This window comes from Gymnoscopelus microlampas (assembly GCF_963454915.1).
Source record: "Gymnoscopelus microlampas genome assembly, chromosome: 21".
NCBI lineage: Eukaryota > Metazoa > Chordata > Actinopteri > Myctophiformes > Myctophidae > Gymnoscopelus > Gymnoscopelus microlampas.
Window position 1 is genome coordinate 22394181 of NC_139958.1, and position 21009 is coordinate 22415189.

At 40.3% G+C, this 21009-nt stretch overlaps 2 protein-coding genes across 7 annotated transcripts in view; both read right to left on the minus strand.

Moving 5' to 3' along the window:
- pdlim5b (PDZ and LIM domain 5b) overlaps nucleotides 1-1681 on the minus strand; it is a 79736-nt gene extending 78055 nt beyond the window's left edge. For all 6 annotated transcript variants that reach the window (XM_084047756.1, XM_084047755.1, XM_084047754.1 and 3 more), the window contains exon 1: nucleotides 1565-1681. In XM_084047756.1, coding sequence (XP_083903882.1) covers nucleotides 1565-1677 — 113 coding nt within the window. In that variant the 5' untranslated portion in view covers nucleotides 1678-1681. The remainder of the gene's footprint in view (nucleotides 1-1564) is intronic.
- A 6475-nt stretch (nucleotides 1682-8156) lies between these two features.
- On the minus strand, nucleotides 8157-20618 carry opn4xa (opsin 4xa; the record flags this gene model as incomplete). Its single annotated transcript, XM_084047156.1, has 9 exons — nucleotides 8157-8591; nucleotides 9193-9342; nucleotides 10481-10658; nucleotides 10812-10919; nucleotides 11651-11794; nucleotides 12551-12722; nucleotides 14261-14464; nucleotides 15858-15991; nucleotides 20485-20618. The coding sequence occupies 9 exons, from the start codon at nucleotides 20616-20618 to the stop codon at nucleotides 8157-8159; spliced, it is 1659 nt and encodes a 552-aa protein (XP_083903282.1).
- Nucleotides 20619-21009: the final 391 nt, after the last annotated feature.

The window sequence follows — 21009 nt, forward strand, 5'->3', positions numbered from 1 at the left end:
TGATTCTTTGACACTATAGCTGGCTGAACCATAGCTTACAGGATCATTTAAAGACTATTGAATTCCTAACCTCATAAGGAAGCTGTGAGTCAGAGTTCAAGTCACCAAGTTTATCTGACTTTGACATGGCTCTATTTCAATTCAAGTTATTTTTTTTCTTTCCATCTGATTTTCAATGGCTTTGGGGCACAAACTTTTTCCTCTTGAAAAGCAAGCCATTATCCACTTTTTAACCTATGAACAATAAAAGCATAAAACTGCTTCGTTAAAAACCACCACAGTTGGACAACACAGATTCCTTTCCCCCCCAGTTTTAGCTAAGACATCAACGTGGCATTAATGTGAGTGTATCTGAGTAAAAGTAAAAAAAGAAAAGAAAAGAAAAAGAAAGAAAGTAAAAGTGAATACAATTTCATGCAATCTTTAGTTGGGAGCTATACTTGACTTCCATCTATGCCCACATTACTTCGTTCAATCGTTCATAATGGAGAGAACAAGATTAACCCCATCTCATGTCCCTGCTTGTTTTCCAGGCTAATGATCTCATGCGTACTGTACTAGACATGATTAGACACACCTTTTAGTAAGTTCCCACACTGTGTGATCTGAACTTGCTCAGTTGAAAAGATGAACTTTGGTCAGTGGTGCAACAGTAGTATGTCAGCTGTAGTTAGTAGTGGATGAGACTTGTCTGGTGTCAGTTGACACTTTTTGTACATAATGCTATAACGTTTCCTTCGTTGATGATCTCATGAGATCTGTGTTTTCTAGTGATAAAGTCTTGCTTAAAATGCCTTTATTACATTTCATTTAAGATTGATCACATTTTAAATATACATGAACTACTTTGACAAAAGCCAGTCTCCCTTGAGAACATATTTCCATTTAAATATCCCAGTATGGCAATATTGCCTCATGCCAGTGCCTGGCCCAAGCTTTGGGGAAATGTCTTTGTCATGAATACAGAATTTGAGCAAATCGTTATGTGTTTAGTCATAATAGTTACTCTGTCTCTTCAGGGTTTTTTTCTTTTGTAAATTCAGTTATAAACCAACTTACACAGTATGTAGGCCTATTGAAAAAGATTTCTTTTCATTTTCAGAAAGGCAAATGCAGAATACAAAGAAACTTTTGGAAATAAATTATATTATAAGTGAGACACTTTTGCATGATGCAACTGCAACTTTTTTGTTTTGTTCAAGTTAGGCCTACAGTCATTAACAAGTTGCCCATGGCCATATGACAGCTTCCCCCTAGAAAAGATACAGTAGGCTACCTGGGTTTCTCACCCCTTTATAGGCGCGTTTGTAGTGGGTGTGACAAAAACACATGTCTGGTATTTTCACAATATTTTCCGAACTGTTTTAGTGTATCTATAACTTGTGTTTTGAGAAGCACCACAATTGTTGGCATTAAACTCATAAAACGCATATTATCTCACACTCTTGTTTAATTTAATTGAACTGTGAAACTTTCTAACAGTCACAGAGAGAAGTGAAAGTGACTCCAAAGTCCAAATTGATGTCTAACGGTTAACTATCCATTCCATATACATCTGACTCACCTTGCTATGTACAGCCGGGTCTGGTGTTGAGATAGAGAAGCGTGTGTCTGTGCGACCGTCGTACCGCAGAGCTGGGTAGTGAACTGAACTGAACGGAACTGGGACTTCCGCATAGAACCCTCCCCCCTCTGATCTGACAGCCTGGAGGAGGGCTTGTGTAGCACAGTGCTTCTCAAACTTTCTCATGTCGAGGACCCCCACAAGGTGTGCCAGGGACCCCCAGAAGAGAAGATTTGTGTTATAAAAAAAAAAAGATAATCAAAACATTTTCAAGATTTTTTGAAAAAATGCTCAAAAATAGCAGATGTAGGCGCTGTGAGCTTATACATCCGCTATTTTTTAATAGCCAACGTGTAAAATATGGATAAGTGGTTAGAAATTATTGTGAGGCTGTATTAACCATTTTGCTGGGAACCCCCTGGTACCCCCCACAGACGGACCCCTGGGGGTCCCCGGACCCCATTTTGAGAACCAATAGTGTAGCACATTGGTTCCCAAATGTTTTAGCTCGAGACCAAAAAGAGAAATTAAATGTCTCGCCGGGACCCAAACTAGTGAAAATAGCAGATCTACAATTAAGCTCACAAGGTTGTGCATGGCGAGTGGCACATGAGCTTGTAGATCGGCTATTTTCACTACTTCTTCAACATTTGTTTTCAAATGTATGAAATATGGGGGGGGGGGGTATTTTATTTTAATAAAACCAAAATGTAGGATATGAAAAAACGACCTACGACGACCCACAAATGGGTCCCGACCCACTGTGTGGGAACCATTGGTGTAGCAGACTCAGCCTGGCCGGACCGGGCGGCCAGTGCAGTGGTGCGCTTCACTGAGCGACAATTGCTTTATGGCCGGATAGTAGCCTACAGGTGAGTAGTTGCCCAATTAAACGTTATAGACACACTAAGTACTACCGCTCTGGCTTGAGGGAACATTTTCAGTGACAAAGCTACTTTGTCCACCACTGAAAATGTGAGGCTTAACGCCTCAACCCCCACTTGAGTGAGTCATAATAGGCCTTGTCAAATATTACTCAACACTGTGAAGGTTGCCCTGGTCAAATTTGTAGGCATAGCTTGCTTGAGAGTGTTAAGTTAGGTCACTGGAGTATTTGCTTTTAAAAATACTAGTACTTAGCCTAAGTATTGAAAAGGAAATTATCTACAAAGTAGTTTAATATTATAATGCATTATTAAACAACAAAACCAAACGAAAAATATCAAAAGTAACATAGCAGATCTAGCTCACATGTTTGAGCTTGCATATCAGATATTTTCCACCAGGTTTATTCATGTAGCCTTGGCCTACTTTTTCCGTATCTATAAATGTAGTGGAGTAACAAGTAATATTTGAAATATAGGCTAATGGAGTGAAAGTAATTACAGTAGGTATCCAAAAATACAAATACTCAAGTAAATGTAACTGTGAGTAGTTGCCCAATGAAACTTTATAGACCCACTACAATACTGCTCATTGAGGGAACATTTTACAATAATCACAAAATCTTTAACAAATCAGTAGGCCTATACTGATTAATTTTCAGTCACACATCCAAGGCAGCCAAAAGCAATTTACTCATCATTCGATTATTTGAGAGTAATATAATCCTATAATCGGAGATTATAGATTTAGAAAACTGACATTAGTGACACCACCCACTATTTAAGATTACTGCTAGTGAAATGGATTACAAGCTTATCTTTTTAATTATGAAATAAAATGCCTACAATAAACCACTGCAGGCCTATATTTATTGTGTAAGCAATCTTTCCATGGATGCCTCCAGCACAGATCACACACACATGTCAATATAAATGTTTGAACGCACACGTTCAAAGACCTGACTTGTCTGAAAATGTACAGGGTGTGAACAAAAATCACACTGAAAACAACAATCCAAATGACAACCAGAAGCATACAGTAGACTATTGTGAAACACTATTCATCTTAAAGTACATCAAATCTCTCAGACAACGAATAGGTCACGTGTTCATACAGGTGTCCATACATTTTAGTGATCACTGACTGATATGCTGTACACTACAGTACGCCTTTGCTTTACCATCACCATAGCAGATTTGTACAAACAAGTTAACAACTTCAGTGAAGTAGTGGTCAACCCCTCAGTGCATAACAGGCTGTGAAGCACATGAAGGCAGTGTCAGCCTGCCCTCTAGTGGTCAACTAATAGATTATCCTGAATTTGAAGCAAGTGCAAATTAAATTCTAAGATGTCAGGTGGATTGGGGGAGACCATATTATGCACTGGAATAAAGCCTAATTTGTACTCCATAATATGGCTATATGGGTTTTATTTATAGTTTATTGGTAGCTTGAAAATCATTTATTGTCATGCGATGGAGGCTTGAAATAAGGTTACATTTGGTAAAGCTGTGTCTATATTTTTATTCAGTGAGAATTTCCTCTCATCTGTTTTCACAGTTGCAGAATGAAATGGGGTTTAGGTGAATGTTATTGTTATAGAAATCAAAGCTCTATATTCTGATAGTAGTCATTGCTATAGGCCTAGTGTTTGTTCAGTAACGGGACTCCCCATCTCTCCAGCTCTTTAGTACACAAAAAATAATTATTTTCTACACAAGAGAGAGAACTACACAAAGGTATTTTATCAGCTTCAATTTGATAGTGTTCCAATTGATAGTGTTCCCCCATCACTTCCAATTTCACTTGTTTATCCTATATCCTGTTCCTGTATGAGTTATCTCTCCTGATTGGAAAAAATTGGTATATATTTTATATTTACTAAAGCACTGGAGAGATGGGGAGGCCACTGTTACTGAACAAACACGCTATGATTGTTGTCAGTATATAGGCCTATTTAACACTTCTACAAAAATAGTTCAGTCAGGACAACTCATGAATGGATAAAATATTTTTATTGAATATAAAATGAGCAATATATTTATTTTGGTTTGGCGAAGACTTGTATCTTATCAATAGGGACTCTGAATCCCAAACTACATAAAAGTAGATCCAAAACGACAGGTGGTAGCTCGGGTGGTGGAGGGTGAGCAGCAAGTTTTAAAGCAGTAGACAGCAGCAAACAGCAAGCAACTGCATTCTCTTCCCAGAGTGAGCCAGCTGTGATCACAGGGACAGAGCTGTCGCCTGCACAGGCGCAGGACTTGAAAGAGCTCATTGGCTGAAGCCGGGACATCTTCTGAGAACTGCCAGGTAAAACCCATGTCGTGGCTCAAGACATTGACACTAAACCGGGGGTGGACAACGACCATAATTGCATCCCAGAGGCCTGCCGGAAAGCTGTGCAAGAAGAGGTAAAGAAGATGCTTGAACTCGGAGTTATCGAAGAGTCCCACATTGCCTGGTCGAGCCCCATAGTAATGGGTAGTACTGTAAGTCCCGAAGCCAGATGGGACTCTCCATTTTTGTTATGACTTTGGGAAGCTGAATAATGCCTCCCTATTTGACGCCTACCCAATGCCACGTGTGAATGAGCTCATTGAAAGACTCGGCCCTGCTCGCTTCATCAGTAGGCTACCCTAGAAATTACCAAAGTATATTAGCAGCAATGCCGTATTTACTTCAAAGTGATAGTTTAGAGCCGACAGAACTTGTCCTGCTTGCTCATATCCTAAAATGTAAACTAAAGTGCATTTATATACCTGTATCTTATCATTCTGAATAACAGCGATCAAAGCTACTGAAGCAACACATTAAATAATGGGTTGATTTATACAATCATGCTATTTGTTGTGCGAGAATGCATGTCAAACAGCTCATGTATGAGAAATACAGCATCTATTATACAACATGAAATGCAGGAGTAGCGAGTGAGTGAGCTCTGAGCAGGCAGGAGTGAGGAATTTTGGAATGTGGCTGTCAGTCTAGCCGGCTTGATTCCTCTGGACTCGCATGTGTAATCCTCTCCTCCTCACTCAGAGGTGGGACTAATGCGCGAGTGGAGGATGCGAGTGGAATGAGTGTGGAAGTTGGGGTATTGGAATTTGGCTTTAAGGGACGCATCAGTTGGGCGGTAAGCTACACACACTCCACTAACTACATTTTCTGTTGTTGAAATACCCCATATTGGGCAGCCTCTCTGCCTCTTGGTATTAGTCAGCGCTCACAATACGTATGACAAGTACGAAACTCCACACCATCAGGGTGGATATACAAACAGTTTGAGCTCATTTAACCACCTATATACTTTGTTGACCGGGGTCCCCCAGCCAGAGGTTAAAGGAGTAGTTCACCCAAAGAAATACTTATTTTCTATCTATCTATTACACACACCATGAAGCCTTGAATTCATGGAGATTTTTTGTTTTTGTCTTATTCCTAAGCCAATATTTGATGGCCTTCTGAGTCTCAAAGAGTCAATAGGAGACTAAGTCGGAGACTCAAAGAGTCTCTTACTGAGTCTCCTATTGACTGATGACCCGACATCAAAATTTTGGATTAGAAATGCGACATAAAAAATCTCGAATTCAAGGTTTCATGGGGTGTGTAATTGACAGAAAATAAGTATTTTTTTTTGGGTAGACTACTCCTTTAAATGCTGCCCTCCTTTTTCCCTCTACTAGATCAACAGATCTACAAGCTCACGAGTCAGAGTCACACTGAGATGCATTGTGAGCTTGTAGATCACAATGCAGTACTATTTTCACAGAATGTTTCTTACATGTCTAGAGTATGGGAGCTAGGGTTCATGTTATAGTTAAGTAAGAAGCGGATTTGCATTCTGCTGTATGACACAGCTTGACTTTGCTTGCCTTTAGCTGCCTGTGTGCCACTTTAATACATGACTACTAAGCTGATGGGAAACCCAGCAGTCTAATGTCCTAAGACAAGCCAGAAGGCCATGGAGCCACTGAAGTATAGTAGTTCTCATTTGTGGAAGCAATGAGTGCACACTGTTAGAGCACCATTACATAAAAGGATAAACCAAACAGCGCAAGACATTCTGAAATCAAAAGCTCAAGTTCAAAAGGAGAGTTCAAAGTGGGACTTGTTGAGGGTTTGAAAGGAAGAAAGCTGTTCGTTAGTGGCCTCACAATACCTTGAAGTGTATCGTGTACTTGTGTAGCGTGTGATTATGTGATCATTTTACTTTTAGTCCAGATGAAGAGGGCTTTTTAAGGTAATGTATAGTTCAGAAACCTAAACCTTACCTCTCTCACAGAGTCTTACAGTACACACATCCATTGGATTAATAGGATATGCAGAGAGGAATAAGGATCAAAATGTAAATCAACGAAAGCGTCAGTTGTTCGTTTGTTCAAGTTGCTTCTTAATGTCATTCATAACATGGCTTTAAAAAGTGCTTTCCCAATAAATGATTCTACATAGAACAGAGAAAATGTGTGATGCGTTTGGTCTCAGACAGCAAAATTAAATAGATTTTCCTCAATAATCACATGAAAGGTTAACTTGGACTTAAAGCCAACCTATAGAATACTGTAAATTACTAATTACAAATAACATCAAGACATTTACCTATTCTGCACTATTTGTTTCTACTTAAACCAGATGGTTTATGTCCCTGGTGTGCTGGCCTTGATGGTCAGTATGTTCTTCATGCAAAAACCTTACAAAGCACGCACATCCAAAAGATTAAATCCCAGGTGCTGCACATAAGAACACATTAAAAATTAAAAAATAGAGTCTTTTTGGATTGGATCATGCTCCCATAGATAATTTAATGGATTTTACCACCAAGGTGATGTCTAGGCTGAGGAAGAGCTAAGATGCTTGAAACGTCACCTTGGTGGTAATCCATTTAATTAACTATGGGTACATGATCCAGTATATATAAGGGCTATTTTGGCAGCAATGAGCCCACACGCATGGAGTATTTCTCCAATAAGTTCCCAGAGTTTGTATTGAATGGCCAAAAGTCAGTTATTGTTTCTTCAGTTTCATGTTGCATAATAATAGTGCAAAGGACCTGTTTCTTAAAGATGCAATCTTATTTTTATGAATAAAACGTTCAAATGTTTTAACCAATATATATGGTGTAGTAATACACCTACAGTACTGGTTGACAAGTAGTACAGCCTGAAGCTCATAGTGCAATATCTTCCCAGACCAAGCAGGGATGGCTTGGCATATCTGCCATTGGCAGAGTGGTAGTTATGGTGAAGTTATGGATTGCAACTTCTACCACTTGAGCCCAATTTTATACTGTTATGTCATACAATGTTATGTGGCAAACATAGCTGATCTTCAAGCCCACAATGCATCACAATGTGATGCATTGTGAGCTTGTAGATCTGCCATTTTTTAAAACATTTTCACTTATAATTACATGCCCAAAATAGAGACACCAGGTTGAAAGTGGTTAAGGGCAATTACTACAGTATACTGATTAAACTGAGTCAGTTGAACATAAGAAGTGTGCATCAGGATTATAAAATGATATTCACAACAACAGTCATAGTCTTGCACACATTAAACACTTATTCTGCATTCGATTGTGGTACAGTACATGCCTGACTTCCCGGTTCTATGAAAAGTAAGAATAACAGCTGATTTCCAACCTAACCATTCATTCACATACTGTACAGTACTGCGCATACACATGTTCGCCATTTAGCTTCCTGATGTTTCAGGAGAGAAATCTTTCTACAGACTCCAGCAGTTCAGGAGAGCAATTCAAGCTCTGCAGACCCAGTAGCAGGTCCCTCTGTTGGCTCTGCAGACTGTGTTTTTCCCCGTTATATAATGCGTCCTCCAGGAGACTGCTCTCAGACACAGGACTGACGATGGCATAGACGTCCTTGAGTTCTGCATCGTCCAGAGACCCTGACCACGAGGGGTCCTGCGTGACCTTTCTATGTTCCTCCTCCCTCCTTTCCTCCTCTGTTGGCGGGGGTTCTGTCAGCTGACATTCACCCTCCTTCGCTACGTACTGTTCCGTTATCTCTTCCGTTCTCTGTCCCTCCTCTCTGATAGGAAGGAGTGACACGGTGGCCTTGTTGACGGCATTAGACGCCAGGTTGTGGTCACACCTGCTCATTGACCCTCGGTCTAAGGTGGCAAACTGAGAAGGAAAACAATGCAGTCAAAAAAATCAAGAAAGCAAAAGTTTTTTGTTTTAAAAATAGTACATGCTGAGTGAAGGATTCATTGAGACATAACACAACTGATCAATATGAGCACACACCGCCATCCCCCTCTTTTCTAAAGTATGATGTGAAAATCCAGCCAAACTAAGGTCAGAGTCCTAAGACTGGGTTCCCTCTCTCAGCCATTCCCAGATCTGCTGAAACACCTTAGTACCTCCCTTGCTCTTTATGGCAGATTATTCTAGCACCCTAGCGATGCTTAATTTATGCTCTGTCATACGCCGGTGTTGCACGCCAAAAATAGCCAATCTAAAAGCTCACAATGCGTTGCATCCACAACACATTGTGGAATGCCCTGACACCATCCCTTAAAAATGTGGATCACTCACTTCCTTCGAAACAGAACTGAAAATCCATCTTTCAGGAGACCACAAGGGGAGGTAAAATCACTTCTCCCATAGAAAGGAGATGACATTCACTGCTGACATTTTTTCTTCTTTCACCTAAAGCTTCTTTTACATGAAAAGAAAAAGAAAACACTACATCATTATGATACATCCTGATGACCTACCTTACCTGATCCTGGTTTTGGCTGCTCTTTGTCCTGATCCACTGAACTGAAGACCTGTGCTCCTTCTTCATCAGAAGTCCTCCCATGGACTGGCCAGATCTGAGAGTCTTTCCATGCTGTCGTATGGGGTCTAGCGCTACATCACTCCACACCTGCTGTAGAGGACATGAATGTCAAACAAAATTAATAAGTTATTTGTGAAACGTGTGTGCGTGTGTGCGTGCGTGCGTGCGTGCGTGCGTGCGTGCGTGCGTGCGTGACCGTGTGTGACCGTGTGTGACCGTGTGTGTGTGTGTGTGTGTGTGTGTGTGTGTGTGTGTGTGTGTGTGTGTGTGTGTGTGTGTGCGTGTGCGTGTGCGTGTGTGCGTGTGTGTGTGTGTGTTCTTTTACAGAATGTGTATCTATTTGGCTGTGCTATAATGAAACTTTAATGAAGAGATTAATTCTGGCCTAGCTGGCTGTACTTGTAAATGTCTGTTCCATGTCTCTCTGGTTAAAGAAATGAGGGGCTTGACAGGGCTCAATGCTAATCAAAAAGAAACCGCTCATATGGACAACTTCCATCCTACAGAATATTTAATACAGGCCAACTTGTTGAGTTTTAGTTTTAGTGCCTCAGGCTATATTTGCATCTTCTTCACTACAGTATGTCCTGCACATTAATGGCTGCTATACTTTTCCACTGTTGCCAAACAAATACAGCTTCAGTGTAGCCTACTTTTTCAACAGTGACACTGTATTCATATACAGTATTGAAACTTCTATAACAGTATAGCCATAATCATTTGTAGAATCAATTTACAATGTATTTTGATAACTATTCAGTATTAACTACTGTCAATAATGATAGTAGATACACAGTATGGCTTATATGATGCAGTTTGTGTGGTGAATGTACAGTGAGAAGTTTTCTCAGCACACACGAAAATCCTTAAGATTTATTTCATTGACTGAAAGTTACTGCTCAGACTATGCAACGTGTGATTAACCCCCATCTTAAACCCTATACTTCTTTTGCCAGGGGTACCCCAGGGGTCTGTACTTGGTCCCCTCTTTTTTTACCCTCTACGGCAAATCTCTTTGCCGAAAATAGACAATCTACAAGCTCAAGATGAGATGTGATGCGACATGTTGTGACCTTGTAGATTGGCTATGTACAGAATAGGGAATATAGGGTTCCTGTGGTTAATTAACATGCAAACTGATGATTCTGTTCCATGTATATGGTGTGCTTGTTTACCCGGCCCTACCTTACCTTTTGAATAATAACCTTAACACGGATGCTGAACTCACCGTATCTGCAGTATACATGGAGGAAACTCGGTGGAATTTGATCTTAGATCCAGAGGACTGTCTACTCAGAAATGAGCCGTCCCTGAAGGAGGACTCACTGTTGGACACTGATATGCAATCCTTCCTGGGAGGCTGGGCTAGGAAGTGTAGACAGGGGACCCTCTCTGCTAGGGTATCCCTGTTGAAAAACTTACAGTGTAAATGTCACTCTGTGTCTCTCAGAAAAAAAAATCATGTTCTCCTCCATGTGAACAGCACACCGCCACGATGGAGCATGAATGATGAGCCTACAGTATAGGTCAGTTATAGCATGTGGGATAACCGCACTCACCTGTATTTGGAGTGAATGATGGCATAGATGAAAGGGTTGTAGATGGCTGACGCTTTGGCTATAACAGCAGGTACGGCTTTGGAGTAAGGATTGAGGATGCTTCCATATCTGAAAGATTGAACACAGGAAATCTGTACTGTACAGTCATCTTGGAAAATGTGCTAATATATATATACATATCTACAGAGATATCCTACAGAGCCATGTTGTGCCATGTGACACAAAGGTGTTATAAATCAGGAGGAATCACATGCTTGATCATGCCTCAACTCTTATCAGGCTACAGTCCATCACTTCACATCCATCCAGTGTGAGTCAAATCTGTAGATACTGTAGGATGACAGCTGCACCAGTTTTCCTCTACTCTAATCTAAGGCTACTTATGTTCAGACTGGAAGCCCAGAGTTTTGGCCTTTCCAGATTGGAATCTGATTGTTTTTTATCAAGTCTGAGCAACAAAAAAACACACATGGAAAGAGATTTTTGGGAATCAGATTTGAATCAAAGGTGGTTTGAAACGCCATTCAAATCTGATTTTGAGAGTCTAGACTCTCGGACACTGAAAGCTGATTACTTCTATGAACACAATGAGGCCTGAGTGATGCTTCTACAATAACCATCACTCAGGTGTCATTGTGTTCTTACCACAGCAACCAATGCAGATAGGTTGACGATGTCTGAATACGCACATCTGATATGATCACTTGCAAATAACGGTGTGGACTGTCCAATTGTTTCGTCTGAGAAACTTGCTCCAAAATATTCCATCCACTTCTCTAGGACATCATCTCTAGCTCATCAACATTTCCTTCTCCCCTTAAGGCTTAATGTATATTTACCCTGCCCAGGCGATGAGAGTGACGCATGCGTAAGGCGACCAGGAGAGCACAAACACTATGATGACCACAAAGGCAATCTTGGCAAGCTTCCACTCAGTCTTGATGGACTGCTGCTGGGTTGAATTCCCCATCTTGTCCACATCTCTGATCACATGGAGAGGATGAACATGGGTTAAACATCACAGTACGTATGGGTCACTTTCTGAAATAAAATAGATTTACCACTTTGGCCTAATTTAGACCTAGACCTAATTTTCGCTATGCAGCACTCCTTGGCTTTTTGAAGAATTTAAATAGAGATGCCAGGGTTAATGTGATTCAACCAAGTTCTGAACTAAAGTTGATTCAATCGAATTTGATGAAATCCTCTACTATTCTAATCGAATGAAAAAAAAAACAACCTCATATCAGATTGCACAGTTGATTACATAAATGGGGATTAACACAACTCAAGAAGTAAATTCAGCTAAAATTAAAACTTCACTATGTGCAAGAAGCCAATGATTGTGAAGACACATTAGTCCAAGATTGAAATGTTTTTTTGATCCACTGAAACAAAATACATAAAATGCATGTATGAGTATAAGTCAAAGTCATTTCAGGTTCTTATTGTAAGTCTCTGTACCTTCTTATGTCTTATTAGGGCCTAGACATGTACTCCACAGTCCACAAGTTACTAAACTGCTATACTGTACTGTAAGTGTTCATCAACAAGACCTTCTCCAGGTTTAATAAAAGGAGGTGTCATAAGTGTTAACTAGCTCTATATTCCAATAGCAACCATTGCTATAGACTCAATAAGAATAACTAATTTATATCAATAAGGAGAGAGAAATCATACAGGCTATGCTACGGTGCATGTGCGTGTGCTGTGTTTGGATGTACAGTATGTGTATATACCTGGCAGCACGGCGAATAGCCAGGAACATGCACAGGTAGCAGTAGGAGATAATGCCCAATGGAATGAAGAATACAAAGCAACACAGCATCAAGGTGTAGCTCTTATTGGCTGGAGTGGACGTCACATAGTCCCATGTACATGAGGTCATGAGGCCTTCTGGGATATAAGAACCTAGAGAGAGAGAGAGAGAGAGAGAGAGAGAGAGAGAGAGAGAGAGAGAGAGAGAGAGAAAACAACAAGAAGGAATGTTATGGTCAGAATGTGAAATATAGTTGCTGTCGGGGAGAAACCTTGTATGTCCAAAATTGTTATTGTACATTCCAGGAAATGAAAAAAAAAGAACCTGTCCAAATTGATCCCAAGTAGTTAGTTAGTTAGTCACAAGCTCTTGTTAATACTTTTCATTGGTTTCATTATTTATAAATCCCACAGACATCCCACATCTACAAGCTAACAACGCGCTGCGATGAGTTGTGAGCTTGTAGATTGGCATTCATTCTACTCTTCACACTAGTACGACAAAGCAGGTCATTCATTTACGGAAAGAAAAAATATATATCAAAAGTTAAAATACAGTATGGAGATGACCAACAGCGACGATGTCAGTATTCACAGTGTCAGAGGCGTCATTTCTAGAAAAAAACAAGGGGAAGGCAAAACATTTCCACTTAACCCTAGAGCACTAATGTTGGGTGAATTTCACCCGAACAATTGTATTTATTTGATTTTCATAATGTTGATGATGTGGGCGGGTCCTTGGGTACCTTTAGGATGCTCACTGACTTCATAGAAGGTAGGTATGTTTCACTGCCCCCGTCTGTTTTTTTCTACAGGCAGATTTTCACCTTGTGAGAGTAAAAAAAAATCTCATACTCCCACAATGGTCAGCTGATGCAATTAGACTGTGCCTTCACTCGACACGGCTCACATGTCCCAGGAATGGGGTGGACCAAAGGAAAAGTTCCCAGCTCCATTATATATTTTTAGGAATATGTTTCTAACAATACCCACATTTTTCACAGATCTTGCAGCTTTTTTATAGGCCCCCCCCCCCATATTTTTTGTTTTTTTGTGAAATTTCATGTTGAAATATTAAAGAAGAGTACCTCAATTTGCCATGTATTGTTGTACTTTAATATATTTTGATGAGAAATATTTGTTATGGAATTTATTATATTGGATAAAATATACCCAACATTAGTGATGATGTGACAATTTTCAACATTATAGTGTTCTAGATCTAGTGTTCTAATAGCAGATCTACAACACGTCGCATCACCATTTTTGAAGATTACAGATTTTTACAATTTAAAACATCTATGAATGTGCTGAATCTCTGCCTACGTGCATGTGTGGTTGTCCCCTGCATATCCGGGGAACCGTCTGACCGATCAACTTCAAACTCCCATTTTCATGGGTCGCGAATAAATGTCCATTCTTATCATTTACTTTTTTATTTTTGACAAATAATAATTCAAACATTTTTGAATAGTCTATTTTTTGAAAGAAATTCACAAAATGAAAGGAATTCCATAAATGTAAAAAAGAAAGAAAAAAAAACGTTAAGAAGCAGTGTAAATAGCAGACCTACAATATTATAGATCGACTATTTTCACTGGGTCCCGGAGAGACATCAAATTTCTCTTTTGGGTCTCAAGCTAAAGAGCTTGAGAGCCATCACTGTAGCAGAAGGAAGCAGGGTCACTCACTCCAGCCCAGAAGAGGTGCCAGGCTCCAGGCTAGTGAATACAGCCAGACCAGGAGGATGATGTAGGAAGTGCGTTTCTTGGACGTCCACTGGATGGCCTGCAAGGGCATGGTTATGACAATATAGCGGTCTATAGAGATAGCCAGCAAGTTGATCATGGACGTGATTCCAAATAAAGCTCCACAGAAGGCGTACATCTTGCATCCTGATAACAAAGAGGAGAGCAAACATCATAACCTGCATGGGTGTGATGTGCAAAGGTCCTTATAAAAATGTTCCTCATCTCAGTGGAGAATATTGCCTTAGTTTTTACCATGATGTGTAGCATGTTTAAAGACTTTAGCCCTATATTGTCAAGCAGAAACCCTGTATCTTCATATTCAAAGGTGCTGTAAGTGATCTGTTTTGGTTCAAATAAGTGTTAAATATTTATGTATTCTCATAGCAATCATTGCTATAAAGTCTTTGTTCAATAACAGAAAATACATTTTCAGGTTGGGATACGAATTTCATCCAATCGGGAGAGAGAACTCAGGATACAGGATAAACACCTGCAACTGGAACTGATGAAGAAAATAAATGAGCAGACAAATTAAGACCTAACTATAAAAATGAAGTTGATAAACAGGCTGATTCTCCTGATTGGATGAAAGTGGTGACCCACTTGAAAATGTATTTTCTGTTCACTAAAGAGCTGGAGAGACCGGGAGACCGACAGTTATTGAACACAATATAGTAATAATTACCATCAGAATATGGCGCTTTAACTTTAACAAAAAAAAAATATATATATCACATACAGCATTTTTAATCTTTAATCTTTTTACGTGTTTTTCTTTTCTCATAAATTAATGCACTATATTATACTTTGTGATATGACAAGTGTCACACAAAAGTTGCCAATCTTACTCGACAGAAACATTTTGAAAAATGTTCACCTGAAATGACATGCCCAACATAGGGGCACCAGGTTGAAAGTGGTTAAGTCTGTCTTTGGATTTTATTAATATTTGATCTATGAAACACAGGTTCTTTTTTCGATTACCTGAAAAGTAACAGTTTTGAACATACAGTGCAAGGTTTCCGCACAACAGCGATGATATTCTTTATTGTACGGCAAATAGCTAAAATAGCAGATCTTCAAGCTCACAATGCAATCAGGGGTATGAGCTTGTAGATCAGCTATTTTGTCTATTTTGGACATTATTCTGTTAAATTTTCAGAAATGTTCAGAAAATGTCGCTTGTAAATGACATGCCCAAAATAGGGAGGCCAGGTTGAAAGTGGTTAATTCATGTGACAGGTAGTGTGACTGAGGAATATGACACTGATTATATAAGCACCTTAAGGGTATGCATTTTGCACACTATGAAATGCTTAAATGAGTTAGTTGTTCAGTAGACAGACACAGAATCTGATGTGATTACATAACCTCTCGTGTCGTATTTTCATACTTGTGCCGGCTACTCATACAGTAAAAAGCCTACTTAGTATGTATTATGCAATTTCATATGACTAATTTATACATAACTAGAAAGGGGAAAGCTTTTTACGATGTCTAAAGACAAAAATTAAAATACAATGGTAAAGATAGGTACCCGTTTCCCCAAAAATCCACTCCTTGTAAAGTGAGTTGACGAAGAAGATCGGTGACTGTGTGACGGCCATGAGGAAGTCACTGACAGCCAGGTTCATGATGAAATAGTTGGGTGGAGTACGAAGCTTCTTGTTACTGAAACACAGGAAACACAGATATTGGGCTCACGTCATGTAAATATTTTACTTTTCTTTTTTTGCATTTCATGCTTTATTTAACCACTTAAACCCCATATGGCTCCCTCAGGGCTCAATACTAGTGTCTTTTCTGTTATTGTAGGGAAAGCTTTCGCTGAAAATAGCCGATCGACAAGCTCACAAAGCTTGTGAGCTTATCTGCAATTTTCAGCGAAATCTTTCCCCACAATACTGGTGCTGGGGTTAAGTGGTTAAGCTTTTCTGGATAAGGGCCCACTTGAAAATCTCCAAAGCGTTTGCAGCCCACCCATCTGACCACTTAGGCCGGGCAGCCGATAAGTGGTCAGACGGGTGGGCCATGTGCATTTTCAGAGCATGTCTATTTCAATGGTCAATCAATCGATTGTGTTTCGGCTTGGATTAATGGAACCAAGATAGTATACTTATACATAAATATAAAACTGTTAATATAAAACTGATATGAAGTAGTAGGATATTATAAGCATTAGCTTCTTCCTGCTCCTTCGATGGATTTGTTTTTAATATATTTAGCATTTTTACTTTTATTATTTTATTGTGACTTTTATTGGTGTTCGAAACAAATACAAAGAAAGAAAGAAAGAAATAACTCTTTTTTTTTCAGGGTTTCAAAGAAAAAATACCATGAATTGTTTTTAATATACAGTATTTTAATGTTATATTATCATTAAAATCATAGTGTTTTGGAAATTATTTGGGGGCCCACTTGCGGCCCACTAGTGGTCCCTGGCCCACATGGTTGAGAACAATTGGTGAAGAGAGACAGGGAACCAAGGGCAGAGAGAGAGGAGAGACATGGGAGACAGGACAGGGGTCAGATTCTAACCCAGCTTGTCACACTCACAAGAAGCTGCGCAGTATGATCTGTGCACTAACTGGCTGAGACACCAGGCACCAATTTCAAATAGAGAAAATAGTCGATCTACAAGCTCACAACATTGTGAGCTTGCAGATCATCCATTTTCGCTATTTTTGAAAGTTTGGAAAGTTATTGGCTGCTTTTTACCCAGCCAACAATGTAATACACAGCCAATAATGTAATAACTTAAAACATTATACACATAATAACAAATGTTATGTTATTGATTCATGCAATTTGGTCAGTTATCAGATCAGCGACTACTATTACATCAATAATTTGATGTATGCCAGTTATTACATTTTTGGAAACTGTTACATTATCGGCTGCTACAGACAGTAATGTCAAGTATGGTTAGTTGTAATCAAGAAGCTAAACATGCCAGACTACCTTTAAAGACTGCCTGAAAGACAAATCAGAGCAATTTATAACATGGTGTGGTTTTATAGTAATAAAACTGGTTAAACAAAATAAACTGGTTGTGAGCCAATTCAAACCACCTCTCACTTGTTGTGAAGGATGTATTGTCTCTGGGAAAAAAGCCTGCCATCCCCATTCCCCCACCTCCCCTGCTCTCCACCCTAACCAACCACCAACGATCAATGACTGACACATCAATAGCCTCTGTGTCTCCATTTACTGAACCACTGTGCAAATCAACTGGCACCACTTTTCACTGACATCTTCATGTGTGTGTGTGTGTGTGTGTGTGTGTGCGTGCGTGCGTGCGTGCGTGCGTGCGTGCGTGCGTGCGTGTGTGTATACTTTAAAGTGCAGTAGAATTTGAGAAATAAACATTGCGAGCACAATTTTCCTGGTCCTCACAAGAGAAATAGTTGTTTTATGGTTAATATAATGTTAGAGTTAGGCTTACAACTAGAAAAAGTGCTCCTCGGAGCACAGATCTCCGCCAGGTCAGGTAGCTTATTGTAGGCCAGCAATGATCCGTGTAAATCACGTGACTATAGAGATAATGTGTACCGATTTGCGTGATGACAAAATCTGTAGGAGTAATATTAAGAAATGTGTTTTGAAAAAAACGGCCTCCTGGTGGTGCTATAAAGGGCTTATGTGAAAAATGAAGGGCAGAGGTTTTTCTTTGGCCTCTAGGGAGTGTGCGTGTTTTGCAAAGTTTCACACTGATCGGCCCAGTTATAGGTCAAAACAAGAATCGGTCTGTTATAGCGCCACCATAAGGGTGATTTTGAAAAATCTGGGTGGCATTTCTTCCTCGGCCTAGTGGGAATGTGCATGCAAAGTTTCACGTCAATCGCATTCTGTGTTCATGATTTGAGGCATTTTGTTAAAAACGGAGCACTCCTGCAAACTTTGGAAGCCAATCTTAGCCAATCAAGATGGATAAGGAAATATCTGACAGACCAATTTGGTTTAATGACTATAGAGATACTGTGTAGCGATTTGCATGATGTTTGGACAAAATCTGTAGGAGTAATATACATTTTTTTGTGTGTGCACAGTTTCACGTAGATCGGGCCAACAGTGGCAGAGATTAGTTGTCTACAGACAGAGACGGACTGACGGACGGACGGACGGACGGACGGACGGACGGACGGACGGACGGATTCTGATTCATACTTAATTGCAGATCTTCAAGCTCACAACGTGTAAACTTTTGATATCCTCACAAGTATAACTATACAGAGCTGTGTGTGTGTATGTGTGTGTGTGTGTGTGTGTGTGTGTGTGTGTGTGTGTGTGTGTGTGTGTGTGTGTGTGTGTGTGTGTGTGTGTGTGTGTGTGTGTGTGTGTGTGTGTGTGTGTGTGTGTGTGTGTGTGTGTGTGTGTGTTTACAGTATTCATGCATGTGTTTTAATGGACACACATGTGCTGAACAGAAGAGCCTGAGTGATGGTGGGGGGGAGATAACTGTACATTGTGCCTCATGTGTGGTCAAACCTTAATGTAAAAAGCATGTCAGACCCAGGCCCATAGGAGAAAGTTCTTCTCACTGCTAGATTGAGTAGAACCTGGCATTCTGACTGACTGACTGACTGACTGACTGCACAAGCTTCTTCCTCACCACTCATTACAACCAAAGATCTGTAAAATATTACCAAGATATTGATTAATTAAAAAAAGCTAAAAACGCTCATGTTGTGAGCTTGTAGATTTTGATTTTGACTTTAACCTCTTTATTGTCTCCGCCAGGCCGAAAGGCATGGCGAGAGAGTATGTTTTGCCCCCTGTCCGTCCGTCCGTCCGTCCGTCCGTCCGTCCGTCCGTCCTGTCTGTGTGTTAGCAGCTAATCTCCGGCACCGTTGGCCCGGTCACTGCGAAACTGTGCACACCCACTCCCTGGATGCCAATTCAGAACCTCTGGCCCACATTTTTCACATGGGCCTGTTATAGCGCCACCAGGAGGCCGATGTGTGCAAAACCCATTACTCATTACCCATTATTATTTTTTCCCATTACTCCTACAGCTTTTAACTAAACGTCATGCAAATCGGTACACAGTATCAACCCGGATCTGTTCAATTTCCCATATTCCATCCTCATTGGCTAAGGTTGGCTTCCAAAGTTTGCAGGATTGGTTAGTTTTGAACAAACTGACTCAAATCATGAAGGCAGCTTGCCATTTCCATAGAATTGCACACGCACATTCCCACTAGACCGAGGAAGAAATGCCACTTAAAATGTTTTAAATCAGCCTCATGGTGGCGCTATAACAGGCCGATTTGCATTTTTAACTATAACTGCACCGATCTGCGTGAAACTTTGCACGCACACTCCCTAGAGGCCAAGGAAAAACATCTGCACGGCATTTTTCACATCTGCTTTTTACAGCGCCACCAGGAGGCCGACTTATGTCAAATACATTTTTGGATATTAATCCTTCAGATTTTATCCAAACACCACGCAAATCGGTACACAGTATCTCTATAGTCATGTGATCAAGACGCATCTGTCCGATATTTCATATTCCATCCTGATTGGCTAAGGTTGGCTTCCAAAGTTTGCAGAATTGGTCCGTTTTGAACAAAATGTCTCAAAACATGAACGCAGCTTGCAATTTCCGTGACAATTTGCACGCACATTCCCACTAGGCCGCGGAAGAAATGCCACCCTTTTCACATTGCCCCGTTATAGCGCCACCAGCAGGTCTACTTTAGCAAAACACATTTTTGCAACAAAATGCCTCAAATCATGAATGCACGCACATTCCCACTAGGCCGAGGAAGAAATGCCACCCTTTTCACATTGGCCTATTATAGCGCCACCAGGAGGCCACAATAACCTACCTGACCTGGCGGACACCTGTGCTCCGAGGAGCACTTTTTCTAGTTGATAATGAACTGCAAAATACATATTGTCACACCATTATGAAAAGGATAAAAACACAAAAAAGGGGCTTATTATTTCCATTGCAGTCCTTTCATATGTGCGCAAATTATGTCGTGTTGTTGTGATGTGTATGTGTGTATTGCATTATGTGATGTGTACTGTATGTGTGTATTTGCACTATAGTACACGCACCCAATGGTGCAAAACAGTTGCCAATTTCTGTCGTGTGACACCGTCATATGATGAAGTACAAATACAGGCTTATGTTATGTCTGAATGTGGCCTACCATGAGAAGGCGTACATAACCAGGGCATTCCCAGTGACCCCGACAGCTCCGATCACCAAGACAAAGAAGGCGACGATGTAGTGAGCATGGTCGTGAACATCCACTTTGCGGTAGAATCCTCGGTCCATGTCCATGCCTGGGACAACAATCACACAAAGATGTCAGTAACAGCAAAAATGTCCTTAAAATAATTTGATGGCATCAGCAGACCCCAACGTTTACCTGGTTTGTCTTTCCATTCTGTGACCGTAGAGCTAACATTAGATATTGTGATTTATCTTGCAATAAAGTCAACAAGGTCAAGATGCACAACGTACAGTAAGCTCATCCCAAACTGCCTGCCTGTTTGATTGCACATTACAGATCTAGTCCATGGCCATGGGGCTATTTTGCAACCACTCCAGTTAATGTCCTCATGGAATCTTAATGACATGTCTCAACAGCAAGCTCCCACAGCCTGCACTTTTTATTCTGTGCCTTAGTACTGCCTTCTTTTTCTATTATGTAATAGCGCTGCTATTATTA